This window comes from Chrysochloris asiatica, unplaced genomic scaffold (genome assembly GCF_000296735.1).
Source record: "Chrysochloris asiatica unplaced genomic scaffold, ChrAsi1.0 scaffold00014, whole genome shotgun sequence".
Lineage (NCBI taxonomy): Eukaryota > Metazoa > Chordata > Mammalia > Afrosoricida > Chrysochloridae > Chrysochloris > Chrysochloris asiatica.
Genome location: NW_006408532.1, coordinates 21025776 through 21046380, shown reverse-complemented (window position 1 = coordinate 21046380; position 20605 = coordinate 21025776). Strand labels below are relative to the sequence as shown.

General features: G+C 39.3%; 1 protein-coding gene across 1 annotated transcript in view; it reads right to left on the bottom strand.

Moving 5' to 3' along the window:
- The window catches only part of RORB (RAR-related orphan receptor B), a 281548-nt gene that overhangs the window by 24896 nt on the left and 236047 nt on the right, over positions 1-20605 (bottom strand). The window contains exons 5-9 of the mRNA XM_006834923.1: positions 18656-18777; positions 16038-16170; positions 7206-7313; positions 4450-4560; positions 97-209 (exon numbers count right to left, since the gene is read on the bottom strand). Coding sequence (XP_006834986.1) covers positions 97-209; positions 4450-4560; positions 7206-7313; positions 16038-16170; positions 18656-18777 — 587 coding nt within the window. The remainder of the gene's footprint in view (positions 1-96; positions 210-4449; positions 4561-7205; positions 7314-16037; positions 16171-18655; positions 18778-20605) is intronic.

Here is a 20605-nt window from a genome sequence, read left to right as displayed (position 1 = left end):
GCTGTTGCTGAGAATTCTCCCTTGCTTTATAACTAGGCCATTTTAGATCATTGCTTTCTCGTTCAGTGGCACTGGATCTATGATCTGAGGACCTACCTTTGCCAATGTCTCATCCTCCAGATGATTCTTCTGAATCACATGTTGAAGTGCAAAATAAATTTTTTCCTGAAGCTTTTGGACCTTCCTTGGTTCTAACAGCCAGGGTCGGTCTGATAAAGAAAAAAAGAATGGAGAAGAAAAAGGGACATAAGTTTTGTATTATTTCATCTATAAATATAAGTGCTGAGTTATAGAAACATTTTCTATTATTAGCTTGAGACTGTTTCATAAAGCAGCTTTAACAACACACAAAGCACTGACAAAGGATGTCAGGATGGAGTTAGACATGTTGGTTTAAACAAATTCCTTCAGGTTTCTTATTGTCTATGCCTATTTACAGTCTTACAGAGTCTCTGGCTATATTTTCTTTCTAAGTGGAAGTAAACGATTTAAAGAAAATGAATTTCTTCACTGGTGAAGGAAAGTGATTATACAGGAATAGTTTTGATCGTCTGCAGTCCCTGTCTCTTTTTGAGCTTATTTTCTAATCAGGCATGAAGCTTAAGAAATGTTATAATTTTTATAGCATAAACACAAATCAAAGAAGCCCTGGGGGCACTGTAGGATAAGCACTGGACTGCTAACACGAAGGTTGGCAGTTCAGATCCACCAGCTGCCCTGTGAGAGAAATACGAGGCTTTTTGCTCTCATAAAGATTTACAGCCTCAGAAACCCTACAGTGTCACTGTGAGTTGGAATTGGTTCGACAGCAGTGGGTTAGAAACACAGATCAACTTCAGAAGTTTATTCTGGAAATCTATTTATCTATATTGGATTTTAAAATGTATATAAGGGATTTCCTTTCTTTTCCCTTCTTTCCTTCTCTTCATCCTTCCTCGTTTTTGTACTTTTGTATTTCTTTCCTTTTTTCCCATAGACTTTGAACATTGTGGTGACCAAATACAGCCCACCTTCCATTCCTTAGGTTGAACCATTAATAAAGAGACAGCTAGAATCTCCAAACACTGAACAAACACTCATGGAAAAGCACTTGGGTATGATCTCCCTGACCACAGTTCAGGTTAGGTGAGAAACTCGATTCTGTAATCCTAGACAGGACAAGGACAAGTCTAGCCAACAGTTAAGCAAACCCTTACGTAAGTGAGCACAAAAGCCTTCAGTAACAATTGTCGACCAGAATAAATTAAGTTTTCCTCCTTCTCCTTTACCTAAGCTATCTGAACCCAAATACACAGTGGCTATTGTGGTGAGAACCTCGGGGAAGTTTGGGGCCTGGAACACGATGGAACCCACAAAGGCTGGAAATCTGACTACCTTCGCTTTTTGAACAGGGCACTAGACCAGGGAGGCATACCAGGTATTTGGAGTTGCTGAAGATTCTGAGCATGGGGTTACTAGCAGGATGAAAGTTCCTCCACTACATCCAGTAGGCCAGAACTCATGCTTCCAAACTCAGCAGATTTGAGGACTGTAGCAAGTCCTTTCTAAACAGCCCAGCTGATTTCTGTCTCATAAAGAGAAGGTTTGCTTTCCTTTTGCAGTATCCCAGCTTCAGAGGCCTCTAAGTGTTCTGGGTCAGAATTGTACTACATAAGGTTTGATTTATCAAGCCTTAAAATTTTGCTTTTAGGTATCAATTAACTTGCCACAAATGTACCCAATGAGGAGACAAATCTACAATATTTCCTTTGAGCAAGCAGGAACCAACGTTCCTCATCCTTCCTCATCCATAAACCTACAGGCTAAAACTAGTCCTTTACTGAACCATATTTAATAGAAACAGTCACATGCAAAATTATTTGGCATGTGGTTACTATCCGGAATAGTATTTCTATGTATTTACAAGCCTGGAAAACTGTGGTGGTGGTGGTGTGCCTTGGAGTAGGTTCTGACTCATAGCGACCCTGTATAGGGTTTTCGAGGCTGTAAATCTCTATGGGAGTAGAAAGCCTCCTCTTTCTCCCACAGAACTGCTGGTAGTTTTGAACTACTGACCTTGAGGTTAGCAGCCCAACTTGTAACCTCTACGCTTGGTTAAACAAAAGAAGAAGAAGGAGAAGGAGGAAGAGAAGGAGAAAAGGCCCAGAAAAGCAGTTTGATTTTTGACAGAATTATAAAATAACTAACAATAACACCCCAAAGTGACAACTAATTCCCACTTTTGATAACGTGATTTGGAAAAAGAAAACCAAGACAAACAACCATATGAAACTATGAAGGATCGTTTTAGTAATAATAAAGTCTTTGTTGTTGTTGTTGTGAAATGCTGTTGAGTTGGTTCCAACCCATAGTGACCCTGTATAGGGTTTCCGAGGAGCAGCTGGTGAGCTTGAATCGCCAACCTTGCAGTTCGAACAACTTTGCAGTCTGACGTATTAGCACACTGCGCCACACCAGGACTTCAATAATAATGTCTAAGTGATAAAAATTATAGAGGCTGGTTGATTGGTAGAAAGAGCTAGAAGAATGTCACTGGAAAACACTTAGGGCATAAGAAAAGAGTTCTAGTCTCTAGAGATTAATGGATTACACAAAGAACAAGCTTCTTGATCATAAAAATGAGGCATGAATATGTCTTTTTCTCATATTTAGAGCTGCCAGCAATAATGCTAGATATTGACCCCAAATCTAGCTGGACAGACAACTGAGTTAATGACACTTAAATTTTTTTCTGGTTGAGCAGGGAGCCACATATTTAGTAGGATTCTATTTATAGCAAGCTGGCATATACTTTAAAAAATATTTCAATTTCTACAGTTTCTTTGACCAGTAAACATTATCACACATTAACTTCTTTAAAAGGTTTTTGGCATTTTATGCCATAACGTTCCTGGTGGCTCAGAAGGGTTGCACTGGACAGGTAGGTGGTCTGAACCCTGTCAGTTATACTATAGGTGAAAGGTGTGTTGATTGGCGTCTGTCAAGATTACAGATGAGAAAACCCTATAGAGCAATTCTACTCTTACACACATGGGGTCACCATGAAACAGATTGACTTGAGGGCACAGATGAATTTTTTTCCCTTTCTTAAAAATAAATAAACATTGTCACACCATAATTTCTCTGAAAGGTTTTTGGTATATTATGTGCCATGGAGTCGGTTCTGACTCATAGCGACCCTGTACAGAGTTTCCGAGGCTGTAAATCTTTATGGGAGCAGAAAGCCTTATCTTTCTCCTGCGGAGCAGCTGGTAGTTTCAAACTGCTGACCTTGTGGTTTGCAGCCTGATTCGTAACCACTACGCTACCAGAGCTCCTTAGAGTATAATAGAGTATTTTAAAGCTAGAAAAGGTCTTGGCTATTATTTTACAGGTAAGGAAACTGAGGCACTGAGAGGTCATATGTTGAAGGACACACAGATCGATGGTAACAGAGTTGATACTAGAATGCCTACTTCTACATCTCAGACTCTTCCTCTTACATCTGACAGTCTTCAGCAGCAGCCATTCTACCCTCTGTTGTCATCACCTCCTTTTAAAGTTCCTAATCTTTGGTGGCTCAGTCAGTTACAAGCTCAATAACAAGCAGAAAAGTTATCAGTTCAAACTCATCCTGAGGTGCCTCAAGAGACTCAGCAATGCGGAAGAAAGGCATGGCGATTAGCTTTTGTAAAGCGTGTTGTTGTTGTGCTGTGGAGTCAGTTCTGACCCACAGTGACCATGCATAGGGTTTCATAGGAGTGGCTGGTGAGCTTGAACCTCCTACCTCACGGTTCAAATCGACTTTGCAGTCTGTTGCATTAAACCACAGCACCACACCAGGACTACAGACTTCAAATATTACAGACTAGAAAACTCAATTGTACTTTGTGCACATGGGGTTGCCATGAGTTGGAATTGGCTCCATGGCAACTCACAATAATAACAACAACAACCTTGCTAAAAGAAGAGGCATCACTTTGTCTGAGATGAGCGCATCAACGTTAGTTTGGGCAGTGAAAAACATCAAGAAAGGCATCGGAAGAAGGGAAAGAGCACGTTTTACTTAGTTTAGTTTCTATGGTTGATCTTTCATTTAGGTACATTCCTACTATGCTTCTTCCTACTAGACCTTTTTTCTATGTCCTTTATCCTTAAAGCTAAAATAGAATTTAACAGTAATTCCAGTCACTATCTGTTTTCATTTATTTATTAAGGAACTGTTTTGGTTCTCTGAATCTCGAATGATTCTTACTGCATAACCCAACCCTATTTTGGGGACAAAATTGGTTATAGCAATTGATTTGAGCCTACTTTCAATTGCATTATCCAAAAATATAAAATACATTTACTAAAGAAAAATTTGCATGCTTTCAAGTGTCTCCTTAACACATGGACTTAGGTAATCAGGAAGATAGTATCCAAAACAGTAAACCAGAAAAACAAGTAAGGGACATCAGACCTCCCTACCTGGAGATATCAGAACAGCAGACGAGAACAAAGCAATTTCCTCCTCAGTCAGCTGCAAGGAACACAAATGCTTTGCAAAGTCAAATGCTTCATTCACTAGGTCATCAGAACCTATGCAGAAAGAAAGAAAATTAAATGAAAACTCTTCAGTGGAAAGGAGCAGCACTGAGAAACGTCCCATCACCAAGAAGTTATTCAAGGTTTTGAGTACCAGACATCTAGAACAAATATTTCTAAGTTCCTGTACCAAATAAAAGAGTCTCTGGGTTGTGTAAATGGTTTCCTTGAATGCTTACCAAAAGGTTGGTGGTTCAAGCACACCTAGAGGTTCCTCAGAAGAAAGGCCTGGAAAACCAGCCATTGAAAACCCTATGGAACACAGTTCCACTGACCCATCTGGGGTTGCCATGAATTGGAATCAACCTGTCAGCAAATGGTTTGGGTTATTATTATTTTTGTTTACATAAGAAGTTATTTCATAGCAATGATCATGTAATTCATTACCATCAAGTTAATTTTGACTTATAATAACCCTATAGGATAGAGTGGAACTGCTCCAGGATGAAGCAGACTGCCACATCTTTTTCCTGTGGAGCAGCTGGTGGGTTCAAATCTCATCCCTTTCTGTTAACAGCTGAGCACTTAACCATTGTGCCACCAAGGATCCTTGGCAGCAATTGTACAGTGAAGAGATTGGGGCCACATCTTGACTAGGTAATCATAATTAACATTGTGAAGCAAATGAACACAACCTACAACTAAAAAAAAATTAAAGAAAAGTGGTGTGGAGGATCTTTTGGAATAGAGATATCAGTCATAGGAAATCTACAACATGGCAGAAAAGGGCAGGGGCTGCCAGTCTTAATGGCACTGAATCTAACAAGATCAGATATCTAGTTGTTCCAAACTCAGCTGTTCCAACTCATAGCGACCCTGTATAGGATTTCTGAGGAGTGGCTGGTGGTTTTGAACCACTGACCTTGTGGTTAGCTGTCTAGTACTTATCCTACAGCACCACACTGGGACTCCAAACTGAGCTGTTTGAAATTTCTTATAATGATGAATCTGCAAAACACATTATATAACATGGATGGGTCTGGAGGCTATAATGCTGAGAGATATAAATCACTCGCTAAATGACAAATATTATATATGATCACTATTATAAAAACAAAACAAAGGTTTTCACAGTGAAATAGACACTCTTTGATAGCTACCAGGGGTGAAAAGGATAGAGAGACTGGGTCACTGGGCTGGAGGCTAGACACGAGTTAACTTGGGTGAAGGAAGAGACAAAAGAAAAACATGTGTGCTTTGCATAAAACCTAAAAAAAATGCAAAAGAAACTTCTTATAGATGAGCAATGAAGAATGTTTCAATTTTGGCAACTTCCCTGGAAATGTGATTGAGGAACAAGGGCTTGTTTATTTTTACCTTCTAACAAATGACTCACAAGTAAGTTGCCTAGTCATTATGCATTGTGGTAAAATCATGCTTCCTTCTATACTGATCTTTGATAAATGTTTATTTTATGAAGCTGGAAATATACTGAAATTGCTTGCCAAGGTTCCTCCTTTCTTGAAAATCTAGCCTTGGAAATGGCATGGAAGTGTATCAACTGCAGACAGGAAACATCACCAGCCCCAATGGGCTTGCATTGCGGTTAGCTACCATATCAACTAACAGCACAAGAGGTTAAAGGGCAGTGGCCTTCTCTGGTGTCTGTGGGCAGGATGGAACAAATGGCACTATCCCTTGGTAAAAACTTTCCTGGCATCAATCCATCTTTGCTAGGGTTCTTATCCATGTTCCAATACTGATAACTACATGCGAATGAGACACAATACTTCCAAATGCACAAAAATTCTTGCTCTCCATCAAGAATGATTTGTAAATCATTTTGGCCAGGTTAGCAGAGGTACGGTGTTGGAGAAGAATATTGGAGGTACCATAGAATGTTTGTAAATCTTTACAGGAGCAGAAAGCCTCATCTTTCTCCCTTGGAATGGCTGGTAATTTCGAACTGCTGACCTTAAGGTTCACAGCCCAATTCGTAACCACTATGCTACCACAGCTTAGGGTTGCTATGGGTCGGAACCGACTCGACGGTACTTACCAACAACAACAACATAGAGTGTCAGTGACAGAACAAACAAGCCTGTCATGGAAGAAGTAGAGTCAGAATGCTCGTTAGAAGCCAGGATGGTCAGACTTCATCTCTCATACTTTGGACATATTATCAGGAGAGACAAGTCCTTGAGAAGGACATCATGTTTTCTGAAGTGGGGGGTCAGTGAAAAAGAAGAAGACCCTGACAAGATGGATTGGCACAGTGGCAGTAGCAAGGGGTTCAAGCATAGCAACAACCGTGAGATTGGCACACTACTGGGCAAGGTTTCATTCTGTTGTGCAAAAGTTTAAAATGAGTCAAGACTGTCTCGATGGCACCTAAAACAACGGTAAGTGCCGACTCTATGTGTATCACAAAAATGAAAGTTGGTGACTCAACCAAACCCAGAGGCACACAGAAGAAAGGCTTAGAGATCTGCTTCCAAAGATCACACACAGCCTAGAAAACCCTCTAGAGGGAAGTTCTTCTTAGCTCCACAAGGGTCACCATTATTCAACGTGACTGTGTCAGCTGGTTTGTTTAAGTTTATGTGACATAATGAAGGCATTTCATGTATGTATGTGGATCTGAGTGGAGAAACTGATGACAGCTCATAAAATTATGTCATTATCAAAGGGAAATTTACCTAAGGCTTTAAACATTTGCATTCCTCCATATTTTCCTTCAAACAGAACAGTGTTGTTTAGTGGGTTGAAGGCACGGCACATTCTCACTAAAACCACTTCCAAGCAACCTAGGAGTTAAAAAAACAAACAAACCAAAAAAATTATATATGGTAAGATGAGGTTATTACAGCATATAAATTAGGTAGAACTTCAAAACACACACACACATATACAGAAAGTCCACTAGATTCCTCCCCAGGTGAAAAATAACTACATTAGAAATAAATCCCCGTTGATACTTGAGGATTTAAAAATAAAACAGATTTCAAAGATGGCTCCCACAGAGTCCATTAGTAACATTTATTGTAGAATCATACATTTCTTTCCATCTTTTGACTAATACTAAAATGTGGTTTAATTCTTGAATACACAATTGATGATAAGTAGCCCCGAATGAAACGGTATAGCAGAGCAAGTCTAAACTGTTAAACTTTTTTATTTTTAACATGTGTACTTGGATTTGGGTGAAAGTTTACAGAGCAAAATGGTTTTCCATTCAATAGTTTATGCAGATTTTGTATTTTTCTGACATTGACTGCAATCCCCCAAACGTAACAGCACCCTTCCTATTCCTTCCTCCTCCCCCCCACCCCCCGTGATAATTGGTTCCATTCTTCCTTCTTTCCTATCCAGTCCTGCCTTCTGAGCTTTATCACTGTGCAAATGCAGCCCTTTTGGTCTCATGGCTGATTGTTCTAAGGAGCATGTACCTCCCTTGATGTTACTGGAGCTCTGGAAGCATAGTGGCTACGAGTCGGGCTGCCAACCACAAGGTCAGCAGTTCGAAACTACCAGTGGTTCCATGGGAGAAAGATGATGCATTCTGCTCCTGTAAAGATTTACAGCCTTGGAAACAGGGTCACTATGAGTCAGAACCGACTCCACGGTACTTAACAACAACAACATTGCTGAAAGTTGAGTCACAGTTCAGCTCAAGACTTAAAGGTTCTCTAAGAGCCATAGACTCTAGGTTTCCACCAATCTCTTCAGATCAATAGGCTGATTTGTTTTGATGATTTTGAGGTTTTTTTATTTTTAATGTTTTATTGTTAAAATTATGTGCTAGTTTACATGGGAGAACATTAGTTTTACAGTCATCCTATCGTATATCGTTTCATTGCCATGGTTACAATCACCTCCTTGCATCATCACCCAACCAAAGGGTACACCCTGCAAGCCTGACCCTCGGTCATCAGCACACAGTCCCTCTCCCTCTCTGGGTCTAGAGTCCCCAGCCACTCCATCTTTCCATGTCATCGTCTCTGCCTCCATTTCTGGCATCACTGATTCTCTGGGTAGGGTCCCGCTCTCTGCTCTTCTCCCTTGATGGTCCCAGGGCCTTCCGCTCCTGGACTGCAAAGTCAACCACTCCCCTCGTTTTGCTACAAAATGTCTACCTTTACATTTCTAACCCTCACAGTCAGTGCTGATAGTAATTATTCACTATTGTGCCACATGAGAGCCATCCCCATCTTCTTTCATCAGCCTCGCCCAGACAGATTGGATACTACTCCGTGGTGATTCTGCCTTCCTCTGCACCCTCTGGATCTAGGCTCCCTCTTGAAAGCTTGTAAGCCAGTCACTTCATGCCTTTGTAGCCCACCATTTTGGGTAGCCAATGTCCAAGTTGCCTATCCCTGTTTACTGTGTGTATCGAGGGGGTGGGAATGATTCTTGCAGTAAAGATTGGTTCCCTCTTTTGAGCTACTGCATCCATAGGTGTAGGTCAAGTTCCTCAAATTATATCATATTACTCTTTTTTCCCTCTTCTTTCTTCTTCTAGTTGATGACTTTGAGTTCTGTTCCACATTTTTCTCCTACTTTATCGAGGACTTTCTACTGTGATGCCTTTCAGAGAGGTAAGTAGTGGTAACCTAGTACCATCTAGTTCTTGGTCTTGGAGGTGTAGAGGATTGGGCTCATTAGTTCTTTAAACCAATTGTTTCTTGAGACTTTGATTTTCTTCAATTTTGTTTTTTGCTCTAAACAGGGACAGACCAAAAGTTGACCTTAGATAACTGCTCACCAGCTCTTAAAACCCGGTGACTGCTTACCAAAGTAGGATGCAGAGCATCGTCTTTACAGACTATGTATGTCCCTTGATCTTGTCCTCTGAGATGATAGTCCTGAGCTCCCAGGTCCAATGATTCATTTCCTCAAGGTCTTGGTATGGTGCAGAAGTTTTCATAACTGCTTTCTGTAGGGTCTACTACATTCATGGATATATTTGCAGTACATATAGATCCATGTGCAGAATATAATTTGTCTAACATACATATTCATGAGTATAGACCCATTAGCCTTCTCATTCCTATTCAGCCTATCCATTCATAGACTATCATTATTACCATTATTGCAGAATTATGTATGTATTTACCTTTGTTGTCTTTGACTCTTCCTTCTCCCAGAGTCTTCTTTTGTCTTGATCATTTTGTGCTGACTTCTCCCTATTGTATTGTCTTCCCCTTCATCCAAGATAATACAAGTCTATCCTCTAGTTAGTGATCTGCCTTCCCTCCCCCGCCTGGTAAATTTCAAAGACTGTTTCTTTCTGTTGTAAACCTTTTCTTAATTTTTACAGTAGCAGTTATCATACAATAGTTCCCCCTTTGTGATTGACTATTGCACTCAGTATAACGTCCTCTAGGTTCATCCATGCTATGAGGTGCTTTGGAGATTCATCATTATTCTTTAACATTGCATAGTATTCCATTGTGTGATTGTACCATAGTTTATTTATCCATTCATCCATCAATGGGAACTTGGATTATTTCCATCTTTTTGCTGTTGTGAATAGTGCTGCAAAGAACATGGGTGTGCATTTATTTGTTTGTGTCATGGCTCTTATTTCTTTAGGATATATATCCAGTATTGGAGTTGATGGATCATATGGTATTTTTATTTCCAATACTTTAAGTAAGTACTATATTACTTTTGACAGTGGGTGCATCATTTTACAGTCCCACCAGCAGTATATGAAAGTTTCAATCTCTTGACACCCTCACAAATATTGTTGTTTTTGTTCATTTATTTTATATTTTCCATTAGTACTGGAGTGAGATAATATCTCACTGTAGTTTGGATTTGCATTTCTCTAATGGCTAAAGAAAAAATTCAAGCCTCAACTTTCGTTATTGAATGATTCTCTGGGCAAATGATTGAGTGATGCAGAAAGCATCATGAAGATGTGGAAGGAATACAGTGAGTTATTGTACCAAAAGAAAATGATTAGTGTTCAACCATTTCAAGAGGTAGTATATGATCAAGAGCCAATGATACTGAAGGAGGAAGTCCAAGGTGCACTGAAGGAATTGGCAAAGAACAAGGCACCAGGAATTAATGGAATAAAAATTGAAATCTTTCAAGAAAGTGAGGCGGTACAGGAGGCACTTACTCATCTCTGCCAAGAAATCTCGAAGACAACTATCTGGCCAACTGGAAGAGATCCATATTTGTGCCCATTCCTAGGAGAGGTGACCCAACGAAATGCAGAAATCATCAGACAATCTCTTTGATATCACATGTGAGTAAACTTTTGTTACAGGTAATACAGAAACGCTACAATAATACATTGACAGAGAACTTCCAGAGGTTTGAGCCAGATTCAGAGAGATGTTTGCCTGTGCTTTATTGACTACATAAAGGCTTTTGATTATGTGGATCATGACAAGCTATGGACAACATTGTAAAGTATGAGTATTCCTGAACACTTAATTGTGCTCATGAGGAATCTGTACCTGGACGAAGAAGCAGTTGTTCAAACAGAATATGGGAACACTGAATGTTTTAAAATTAAGAAAGGTGTGCGACAAGGTTGTATTCTTTTGCCATACTTATTCAACCTGTATACTGAGAAAATAATCTGAGAAGCTGGGTTATATGGCATCAGGATTGGAGGAAAACGTGGCATCAGGATTGGAGGAAGACTCATTAACAACCTGTGATATGCAGATGATACAAACTTGCTAGCTGAAAGTGAAGAAGACTTAAAATATTTATTGATGAAAATCAAAGAGCACAGCCTTTGGTATGGATTATATTTCAATGAAGAGAAAACAAAAATCCTCACCACTAGGCCAATAAACAACATTCTTATCAATGGAGAAAAGATTGAAGTTGTCAAGGACTTCATTCTTCTTGGATCAACTATTAACACTGACGGAAGCAGCAGTCAAGAAATCAAATGACATATTGCATTAGGCAAATCTGCTGCACAAGACCTTTTTAAAATGTTGAAGAGCAAAGATGTCAGCTTGAGGACTAAGGTGCGCCTGACCCAAGCCATGGTATTTTCAATAACCTCATATGCATATGAAAGCTGGACAGTGAATAAGGAAGACCGTAGAAGAATTGATGCTTTTGAGTTATGGTGTTTGAGAAGAATATTGAAAGTGCCATGGGCTGCCAAAAGAACCAATAGATCCGTTTTGGAAGAAGTGCAGTCAGAGTGCACCTTGGAGGCCAGGATGGCCAAACTTAGTCTCTCATACTTCAGACACGTTGTCAGGAGGGACCAGTCACTGGAGAAGGATATCATGTTTGGTAAGGTGGAGGGTCAGAGAAAAAGAGGAAGACCCCCAATGGGATGGATTGACCAAGTGGCAGCAATCGATGGACTCAAATGTGGCAATAGTAGTGAGGTTTGCCCAGGATTGGGCAGTGTTTCATTCTGCTGTGCATAAGGTTGCTATGGGTCGGTACCGACTTGATGACACCTGAAAACAAACAACAGATGGCAAGCATTTCTTCAAGTCTCTGTTGGTCACCTGTATGTCTTCTTTGGTGGACTGTCTATTCAAGTCCTCTGCCCATTTTTTAGTTGGATTGTTTGGGTTTTTATTGTTGATGTATTGAAGTTTTTTATAGATTTTAGAAATTACTTCCTTTCCCAATGTGTCACTTCCATTTCTTTCTTTCTTTTCTTTTTTTTTTTTTTTTACCCAGTCTGTAGGCGCTCTTTTTAATCTTTTGGTTAAGTCCTTTGATGCATATAAATGTTTAACTTTTAGGACGTTCCAGTTGTCTCTTTTGTCTTTTGCTGTTTATGCATTTTTAAATATGTTTGACTCCACCCTACAACCTTTTTGTCCCTATTTTGATACCAACGACCTCTCCCACAGCACTTTCTGCTTCCATCTGGAATCAACAATTCATTGCAATGGCCACACAAAATTCATAACAATACTCATGATTATGAGGTTTATTCAGGATGTACAATTCAGAGTACAATTCAGGATGCAGTAGTCAGGAATACCTTTTGTCTGCCACACTGCAGGCACGTCTCACTCTTGTCTTTAGCCTCTTAGCCTCTTGCTCTGATCGGGCAAATATTACCAAGTTCCTTTAATCAGTATGTAAGTCCACTGGGCACATTCTTCAAGGTAACCTACCTGTAAGCACCCAGGTTTACTCAGTCCATGGCCCTGGCTGCCTACAGCTGCTCCACGTCACCGCCTCTGCTGTTGTCACTTCTCTGGGTAGGGATCTCACACTCCATTCAAGTTCTTCTTTCTTGATAGTCCTAGGATCATCTAGCTCTTTGCTTCAAATGCTACATGGAGTTTTTAACATGGTTCATGCATATTTCAGCACATGCTAACTTTTTTTTTCTTGGTCACTGCTGTTCTTCAAATGATGCTCTTCAAAATGAGGGTTTATTAGTCAAACATACTTCAACAAAACCTTTCTCTCTTCAGGAAGTTACAATCAATATTTGCAGATCAAAGACTCTGTGAAGTCCTGGCATTAAAGAGCTTTTCAACCTTGATGAATTCAGCATTTCTCTGAATTCCCTGTAAGCCCAATGAAGACAGGAGCCTAGTCTGAATTCATGGGCAACTGTTTTGTTCACCCTTGCATCTTCGGGACCTAGAAAGGTCCTGGCATATTCATTCCCACTGCCATTGAGTTGATTCTGCCTCAGAGCAACCCTACATGGAGTTTCTGAACTGTAAACCTTTACAAGAGCAGACAGCCATAGCATTCTCCTTCTAAGTGGCTGGTAGGGTAACTGCTGACCTTGTGGTTAGCAGTCCAGTGCTCACCCTACAGTGCCATTTATTAAATGGAGTAGTTCACTGCCTATGTTTTTTTCTCAGAGAATTAATTGACATCCTGCAGCACTCTTGTTGCATGTTATGTGAAGTGCCTTTGAGTCGGTTCCAACTCATAGCGACCCTGTATAGAGTTTTCAAGGAGCAGCTGGTGGATCTGAACTGTGACCACTGGATTCACAGTCCATTGCTGATCCTACAGCGCCACACCAAGAGTAGAGTTTCTCTATAGTTTGAAGAAATAGTGCTTTTGACCATAGTGCGTTGGAAGATGATTCTAGAATCAGAAACTGCAAATGTGCATGTGATTATGTGGTCATATCTGCTTCAAAAAGTTCATGAACCAATGAAAGCAAAACAGAATGGAATTTTGCCATGAGCTTTTCAAGCCTCTTTGTTTTTATGTTGGTGTGTTAGAGTTCTTGCTCCGTTGATTTCTTTGTTTTCCATAGGGTATATTATCCAGAGCATGTTATTGTTGTTAAGTGCCGTTGAGTCGGTTCCCACCCATAGTGACCCTGTATAGGGTTTCCCAAGAGCAGCTGGTGAGCATGAATCACCAATCTTGTGGTTCATACCAACTTTTCTGTTTAGCGCATTAGCCCACAACACCACACCAGGACTCATAACCAGTGCACAGTAAGAGATTATTGTTGTTGAGTCAGTTCTGACTCACAGTGACCCAAATATTAATTGAAGCAATGCCATTCTGACACAAATATTATATCAATACATAAATAGGTATCACTTATTGTGTATTTATACGGTCACTATTAAGAATCTACACAGTACCAGGAAGTCTTCTAGGCCCCTTATATTGACAAGGGGACTTCAAAAAGTTTATGGAAAAATTCTATTACTTTTCAATTCCATTTTTACATGAACTTTTTGAAGCCCCTCATATGATTGTAATTGTTTCTTGCAATAATCATTTAAGGTGAATGTCATTGGTCCCATTTTACAGATGAGTTTCAGGAAGATTAAAGAGGCTAAAATGTCTTACATTTTATACTAGTGAAAACATTTTTGCAACAGACATAGAAGCTAAGTGACAAATGACCAGTGATTCCAGGTTATATTTGAGACAGAAGGAAAATACACTGAATTGGCTTTCCCTCCCAGATATTCTGATTCCAAGGGCCTAAGATGAGGTCTACTGTTCATAAACTCCTCTAATATTACTGATGCAATTTCACATTTCAAAATCAGTTTCTAGCCCACTTCTTTATTTCATGAGTGAAGAAACTGCCCCCAAGACAGATGACATGATTAGCTAAGGTCACATAACTCATGTTGTAGATTTTTTTTTTTAAGATGGCCACAAAAAATATTTCCCATCTCACATACTTTTCTAGAACCTTGCTGTTCTTTATCAAGAAGTTGGACCTAGTCCCTGTCCCTTGATCTTCAGTGGGGCCTTCACAACTGCCTCAACCAATAGTGGTAACACTCAGCGCTTTCTGAAATGACATCAGAAAAGTGCTATGTACTTCTACCTTATTTTCTTGGAATGTTAGCTCCTGGAAACCAAGAACTATACTGTGAGGAAGACTAAACAGTTTGTGGAGGATTACATGGAGATGAGTTGAGGCTTCTAGTCCAGAGCTTTGCCTGAGCCTAAATTGTTGACCAGCACAAGCTGGCAGCTGTATGATTGAGCTGATTTGAAAATAGCTCCTCAGCAGCAGAACGTTCTCTACTAGGCTCTGCCCAAATTGCAGATTTGAGAACAAAATAAATGATTACAATTTAACTGAATTTTGGGGCAATGTATTTTCTTAATACTGCAATAAATAACTGACATCAAGTTAGTGCTTGAGTAAAGGTTTGTACCAGCTACTAAATAAGCAACAGCAACTAAGAATAACCACTATACTTGGGCCAGATTCAAACGCCAGCTTTGCCACATTTTGGTTTTGTAACATTGAATAGGGCCCTTCACTTCTATGAGTCTTTGCCTTCTTTTCTATAAAATGGAAATTATCATATCAATCTCATAGGATTAAGTGAGTTGTCATAGGCAAACATAAACATATAAATGTATTTTATCATAGATAGCAAATTATGTTATTATTATTACTATGTCCCAGGGCCACTAAGGTTAATATAAACACCACAGTGGTTCTTATTTTCTATTTTGAAAGGTGCTTAAGAAAGACAAATACATGCTTCTTGTTTGGGTAAGAGCATCTGCAAAGTCAATCATATTCAGAGTTTCCAGAGCTACTTCCTAAGTACCTGTGTGTTTGTCACAGAGTATGTGTGACAGAAAGGGAGGAAAAGATTACAGCACAGTAAAGTTTTTCCTGGTGTATACTGGCTGCAGGCGATCCTCATTAAAATGATTGGAAATGACCACAGAAGCAGAGCTCTGCTAGCCTAGATTTTCCTCTTTCCCCACTGAAGGCAAATAGTACGTTTTAGCGCAAGCTCAGCAATTCAGCCACCTTGACACACTAATTACTTGCACTGCCTGTCAAGCTGGGTATCTCAACCTCGGCAATTAATAGCTCCACTTTCAATAAGCAAAATTGTATTTGACTTCAAAGGACAGCTGAATGAGTACCAGGGCATTTATATTACGGAGAGTTTCCTTTGGGAATTGGCTGACATTGTGGGTGGTAAAAATATGCCGTGTACTGGAAGGAGAATTTTCAAGCACCAACACAGAGCTAAGGATCCATCACTTCCCGGTCTATAACAGGTGACCCCTCTTCCCATGAATCTTCATGTGCTCACCTGACTTCAGAAGTAGAATTTGATCATTCTGACAGAGCTCCATGAAGCCTGTTATCCGCTTCGCAAACTCCACCACGTATTGGATGGCATGAGTGATCTGAATGGCACATTGCTGCCACAGTGCTTCCCTGGACTTGAAGAAAGAAAACAGAAAGTGTAAAAGGAGCCAAGAGCTCCTTGGGGAGTCAACAAAGTAGTCGGGGCTGCTTTACTGTCACTTACCTGCCATTTGGGACTCAAGGTGGGAATTTACTTCATTTTTTAAACAGAGGTGTTGTTGCTGTCAAGTGCTGGCAACTTACTTCTGACTTACAATGATCTTATATAGTTTCTGAAGAGCAACAGGTGAGCTTGAACTGCCAACACTTTTGTTAGCTGTTCAGTGCTTAGCATACAGCACCATACCAAGAGGCAATATTTTCTAAGATAGGAGTCCTGGTGTGGCGCTGTGGGTTAATGCGCCAGACTGCAAAGCTGTATGAACTGCGAGGTTGGCAGTTCAAGCTCACCAGTCACTCTTCAGAAACCCTATGCAGGGTCGCTATAGGTCGGAACCGACTTGACGGCACTTAACAACAACAACAATGTTTTGAACATTTGAATTTTGATATCCCACAATTATAAAATACTAATGAAGCTAAAATAATGAAATCACTGAACATAGTATGCAGAGATGATCTCCTTTGATTATGGTCTTTATTACTCTTTTTTTCTTCCTTTCCTTCTGGTCACTTGAACTCTAGCTCCAAGTCCATATGTGAAAACAAACTCTTCTAGCTGTGAGAAGTAGAGAATGAACTCAAAATCACCCATGATGTTGTTTTCATGCTTACCTATTGAACAGTAAACTTGCAACATTTTTATGTTTTGTTCTTTTTCCAGAATTTAGGGAGGTTGTGTTTTGGTATGCAAAGACTTTCAAGGGAAAATGCATAATAAAATCAAATTACTCTACATAGTCTACAGAAATATATTTTAGTTCTTAGATTATTTTCTTTGGAATAAGAAGCCAAAATTAGTCTCTGACTCTGCATTTACATAAAATAAGTAAATTTCATTGTTCCAGTAGAGAAAAATTAATATTATGTAATCAAAGGAGCTCTGGTAGCATAGTGGTTACGAATCCGGCTGCGAACCGCAACGTCAGCAATTTAAAACTACCAGCTGTTCCACGGGAGAAAGATGAGGCGTTCTGCTCCTGTAAAGATTTACAGCCTCGGAAACCCTGTACAGGGTTGCTATGAATTGGGACTGACTCCACGGCACATAACAAAAACAACAACAATCATATATTGGAGTCCTGGTGTGGCACTATAGGATAATCACTGAACCACAAGGTTCATTTGAACCTCAAGGTCGGTGGTTCAAACTCACCAGCTGCTCCTTGGGAAATTTATACAAAATTGCTATGAGTCAGAACCAACTCGACAGCACTTAACAACAATCATATATTTATATGGCCATACATTGATATGTTTTATTAAAATCCTGTCCACTGGCAAATACTGTAACTGAGAAATGCAAATCAAAATAAAGTACACACACTTCTCACTTATTAACTGTCATTTTCTGATATTTTGCATTTTTGGAAAAAGTAAACAATCTACTATCTGACCATTCTGTACATCTGGCAATAACAAATGAAATGTGAGGTAAAAGTAACACTATTAGTTAAGGTTAAGGTTATGCATCAAGTTAGCTGAACAGTTAGGTAGGTATGTAATGATGTCAGTTGGCAGTTATATTGTGATGTAGTCATTCTCCATGTCATGATTTGGTGTGGTCACCTTCCGTTTTCATGTAACACTGATTTTCACATAATAGTCTGGTCTTTGGAACCTAACCATGCCAACAAGGGTGACGTGGTGCAACGTAAATCTGGAACAATAACAAATTCCTTCACCTAATAACTTTTCTAAAGGAAATAACAACAACAAAAATAACCAATAAGATAATAGTAATCATAATCATAATGTGGGATAAATTGCTCTCTTTTTTGTTAGGTCCTTTTTTAACATATAGGACAAGGAAAAAATATAGAATAGATTGTCTATTTTTGTTGTATAAATTTGTGACTCTTTTTACTGTGATTACTCAATCGCTCCTGCTCCTTGCCTGACCTTAAGAAGCAGATAGTCTAAAATAATTAAATGGACCTAAGGAGCTCTGGTAGCGTAGTGGTTACGAATCGGGCTGCGAACCTTAAGGTCAGCGGTTCGAAACTACCAGCCGCTCCGCGGGAGAAAGATGAGGCTTTCTACTCCCGTAAAGATTTACACCCTCGGAAACCCTGTACAGGGTCGCTATGGGTCGGAACCGACTCGACGGCACTTAACAACAACAACAACAATAGTCTCTTGAGTCACTAAAAAAAGGCAGTGGTTTTCAAACGGGGTGATTTTGCCTCCCAGGGAATATCTGGGACTCAGGAGGCATTTTTGGTCATCACAGTTGTGTGTTTGGGGAGTGCTACTGGCATCTAGGAATGCTATTTAACATCTCACAATGCACAAACCAGCCTCCTACAACAAAGAAGCATCCCATCCAAAATGTCACAAATGTCTGCATTGAGAAATAAGGTCATCACAGAAAAACGTTCCCATAGTGTCTGAGAGTACCTTGCTTTGATAGGCTTTAATTTCTTCATAGGTGTGCGTCTGCCATGCCAGTTGGTGCAGCTCTTCCAAGGTGTATTGACATGTCTCCAAATGGGACTTAATGATGTTCTGTGCAATTCGATCTATGAGAAAGAATATCAGTTTGAAGGTAGGCAAATAAGTCACTCTTTCTCACATAAACCTGTTTTTAATGTGCTTACTATAGAAATGCTTTTTGGAGGTAAAGAGTCTTCTTTACAGCATTACTGTTGCTGTTGTTGTAAAGTGCCATCAACTCAGTTCTGATGCATAGCGATCCTGTATAGGATTTTTGAGGAGTGGTTGGTTCATACCAACCCTGTGGTCCAGTGTTTATCTTACAGTGCCAAACCAGTACACCATTCCATGCTATTTACTTAAATTCTTAAGTCCTTAAATTATCCAGCGAAACTATTTATTGTCTTTGTTGTCAATTTTCAGTTTTTTAACCAAATTTACTGCTTTCTGGCCCCTTCTTTCTGATCACAATGGGAGTCTTTTACAAGTTGTAAAGCATTCAGATAATTATCTTTTTTTTTTGTTAAAGTAAACATGAAGTCATCATATCTCCTGTTTATTGATCTAAAACTCCATTAACATCCTTAATACATAAAATTGTTTAGAAAATCACTAGATCACTATTTTTTATCTCAGAAAGGAGATATTAAAATATCAATTCATTTGCTTACTATTGTAAAAGGAAGGATTAAACAACAACAAAAAAAAAGTTCTTTATATAGAAGGGTGAGACTAGAGTAGACAGACAGACATTGAAGTTAGACTTCTCTGACAATATTATCTTCATAGATTTGACTTTTGGACCATGTAAATACTTTAATATCTTCCCCGACCCAAATCCCCAAATAGCTTTTGAAGAAACCCAAACTAATGGATTTAGTATGTTTTGCATTGAAATAAATTATTCTATATGTCTTAAAACAGCCTGTGAAAAAGTATACACTAAGAAAAAGTGCACTCAAAAACAATATTAAAAAGTATTCTATCATCATAATGTTATTGATGGCATTTGGGCTTTTATCTTCAGATTGTTCCATGTGTATTGTGAGATACAGCAATGAGTCCTGATGAATTTAGTACTAATATGAGCATTTTTAGTAGGGGAGAAAAGAGACTTGATGTAAGATCAAAAAATTTAAGTAAAACACCTTTTACTCTTGAATACTAACTGTAAGAATTTATATGTTGTTGTTAGGTGCTATGGAGTTGGCTTTGACTCATAGCAATCTTGTGTAGGGTTTCCGAGGTTGTAAATCTTTATGGGTGCAGAAAGTCTCATTTTTCTTCTGAGAAGCAGCTGGTGGGTTTAAACTACAGAGTTTGTGGCTAGCAGTCCAGTGGACTGTCAACCTAGAGATCAAAGACTTTTTTTTGAATTGAGTCAAAAGAACTCAGGAGCCAATTTGAAGAGGCTCTGTCTGCTTAAAGATGGGGAACTTTGAACATCAATAGTTGCAACAGCTAGAAACACAAAGTAAGTTAAATCTATGAATTTTAAACAAGGCAAATGGGTCATATTTTTGAGGATGATAGGAAAAATTTTATTGAAAATTGGTAAATACACAGAAAAATAATCAATTCTACCCCAACCCCCAGTATTTCCTAAGACATTCTTATCAACGGAGAAAAGATTGAAGTTGTCAAGGACTTCATTCTTCTTGGATCAACTATTAACAGTCACAGAAGCAGCAGTCAAGAAATCAAACGACGTATTGCATTAGGCAAATCTGCAGCACAAGACCCTTTTAAAATGTTGAAGAGCAAAGATGTCAGCTTGAGGACTAAGGTGCGCCTGACCCAAGCCATGGTATTTTCAGAAACCTCATATGTATGCGAAAGCTGGACAGTGAATAAGGAAGACCGTAGAAGAATTGATGCTTTTGAGTTATGGTGTTGGAGGAGAATATTGAAAGT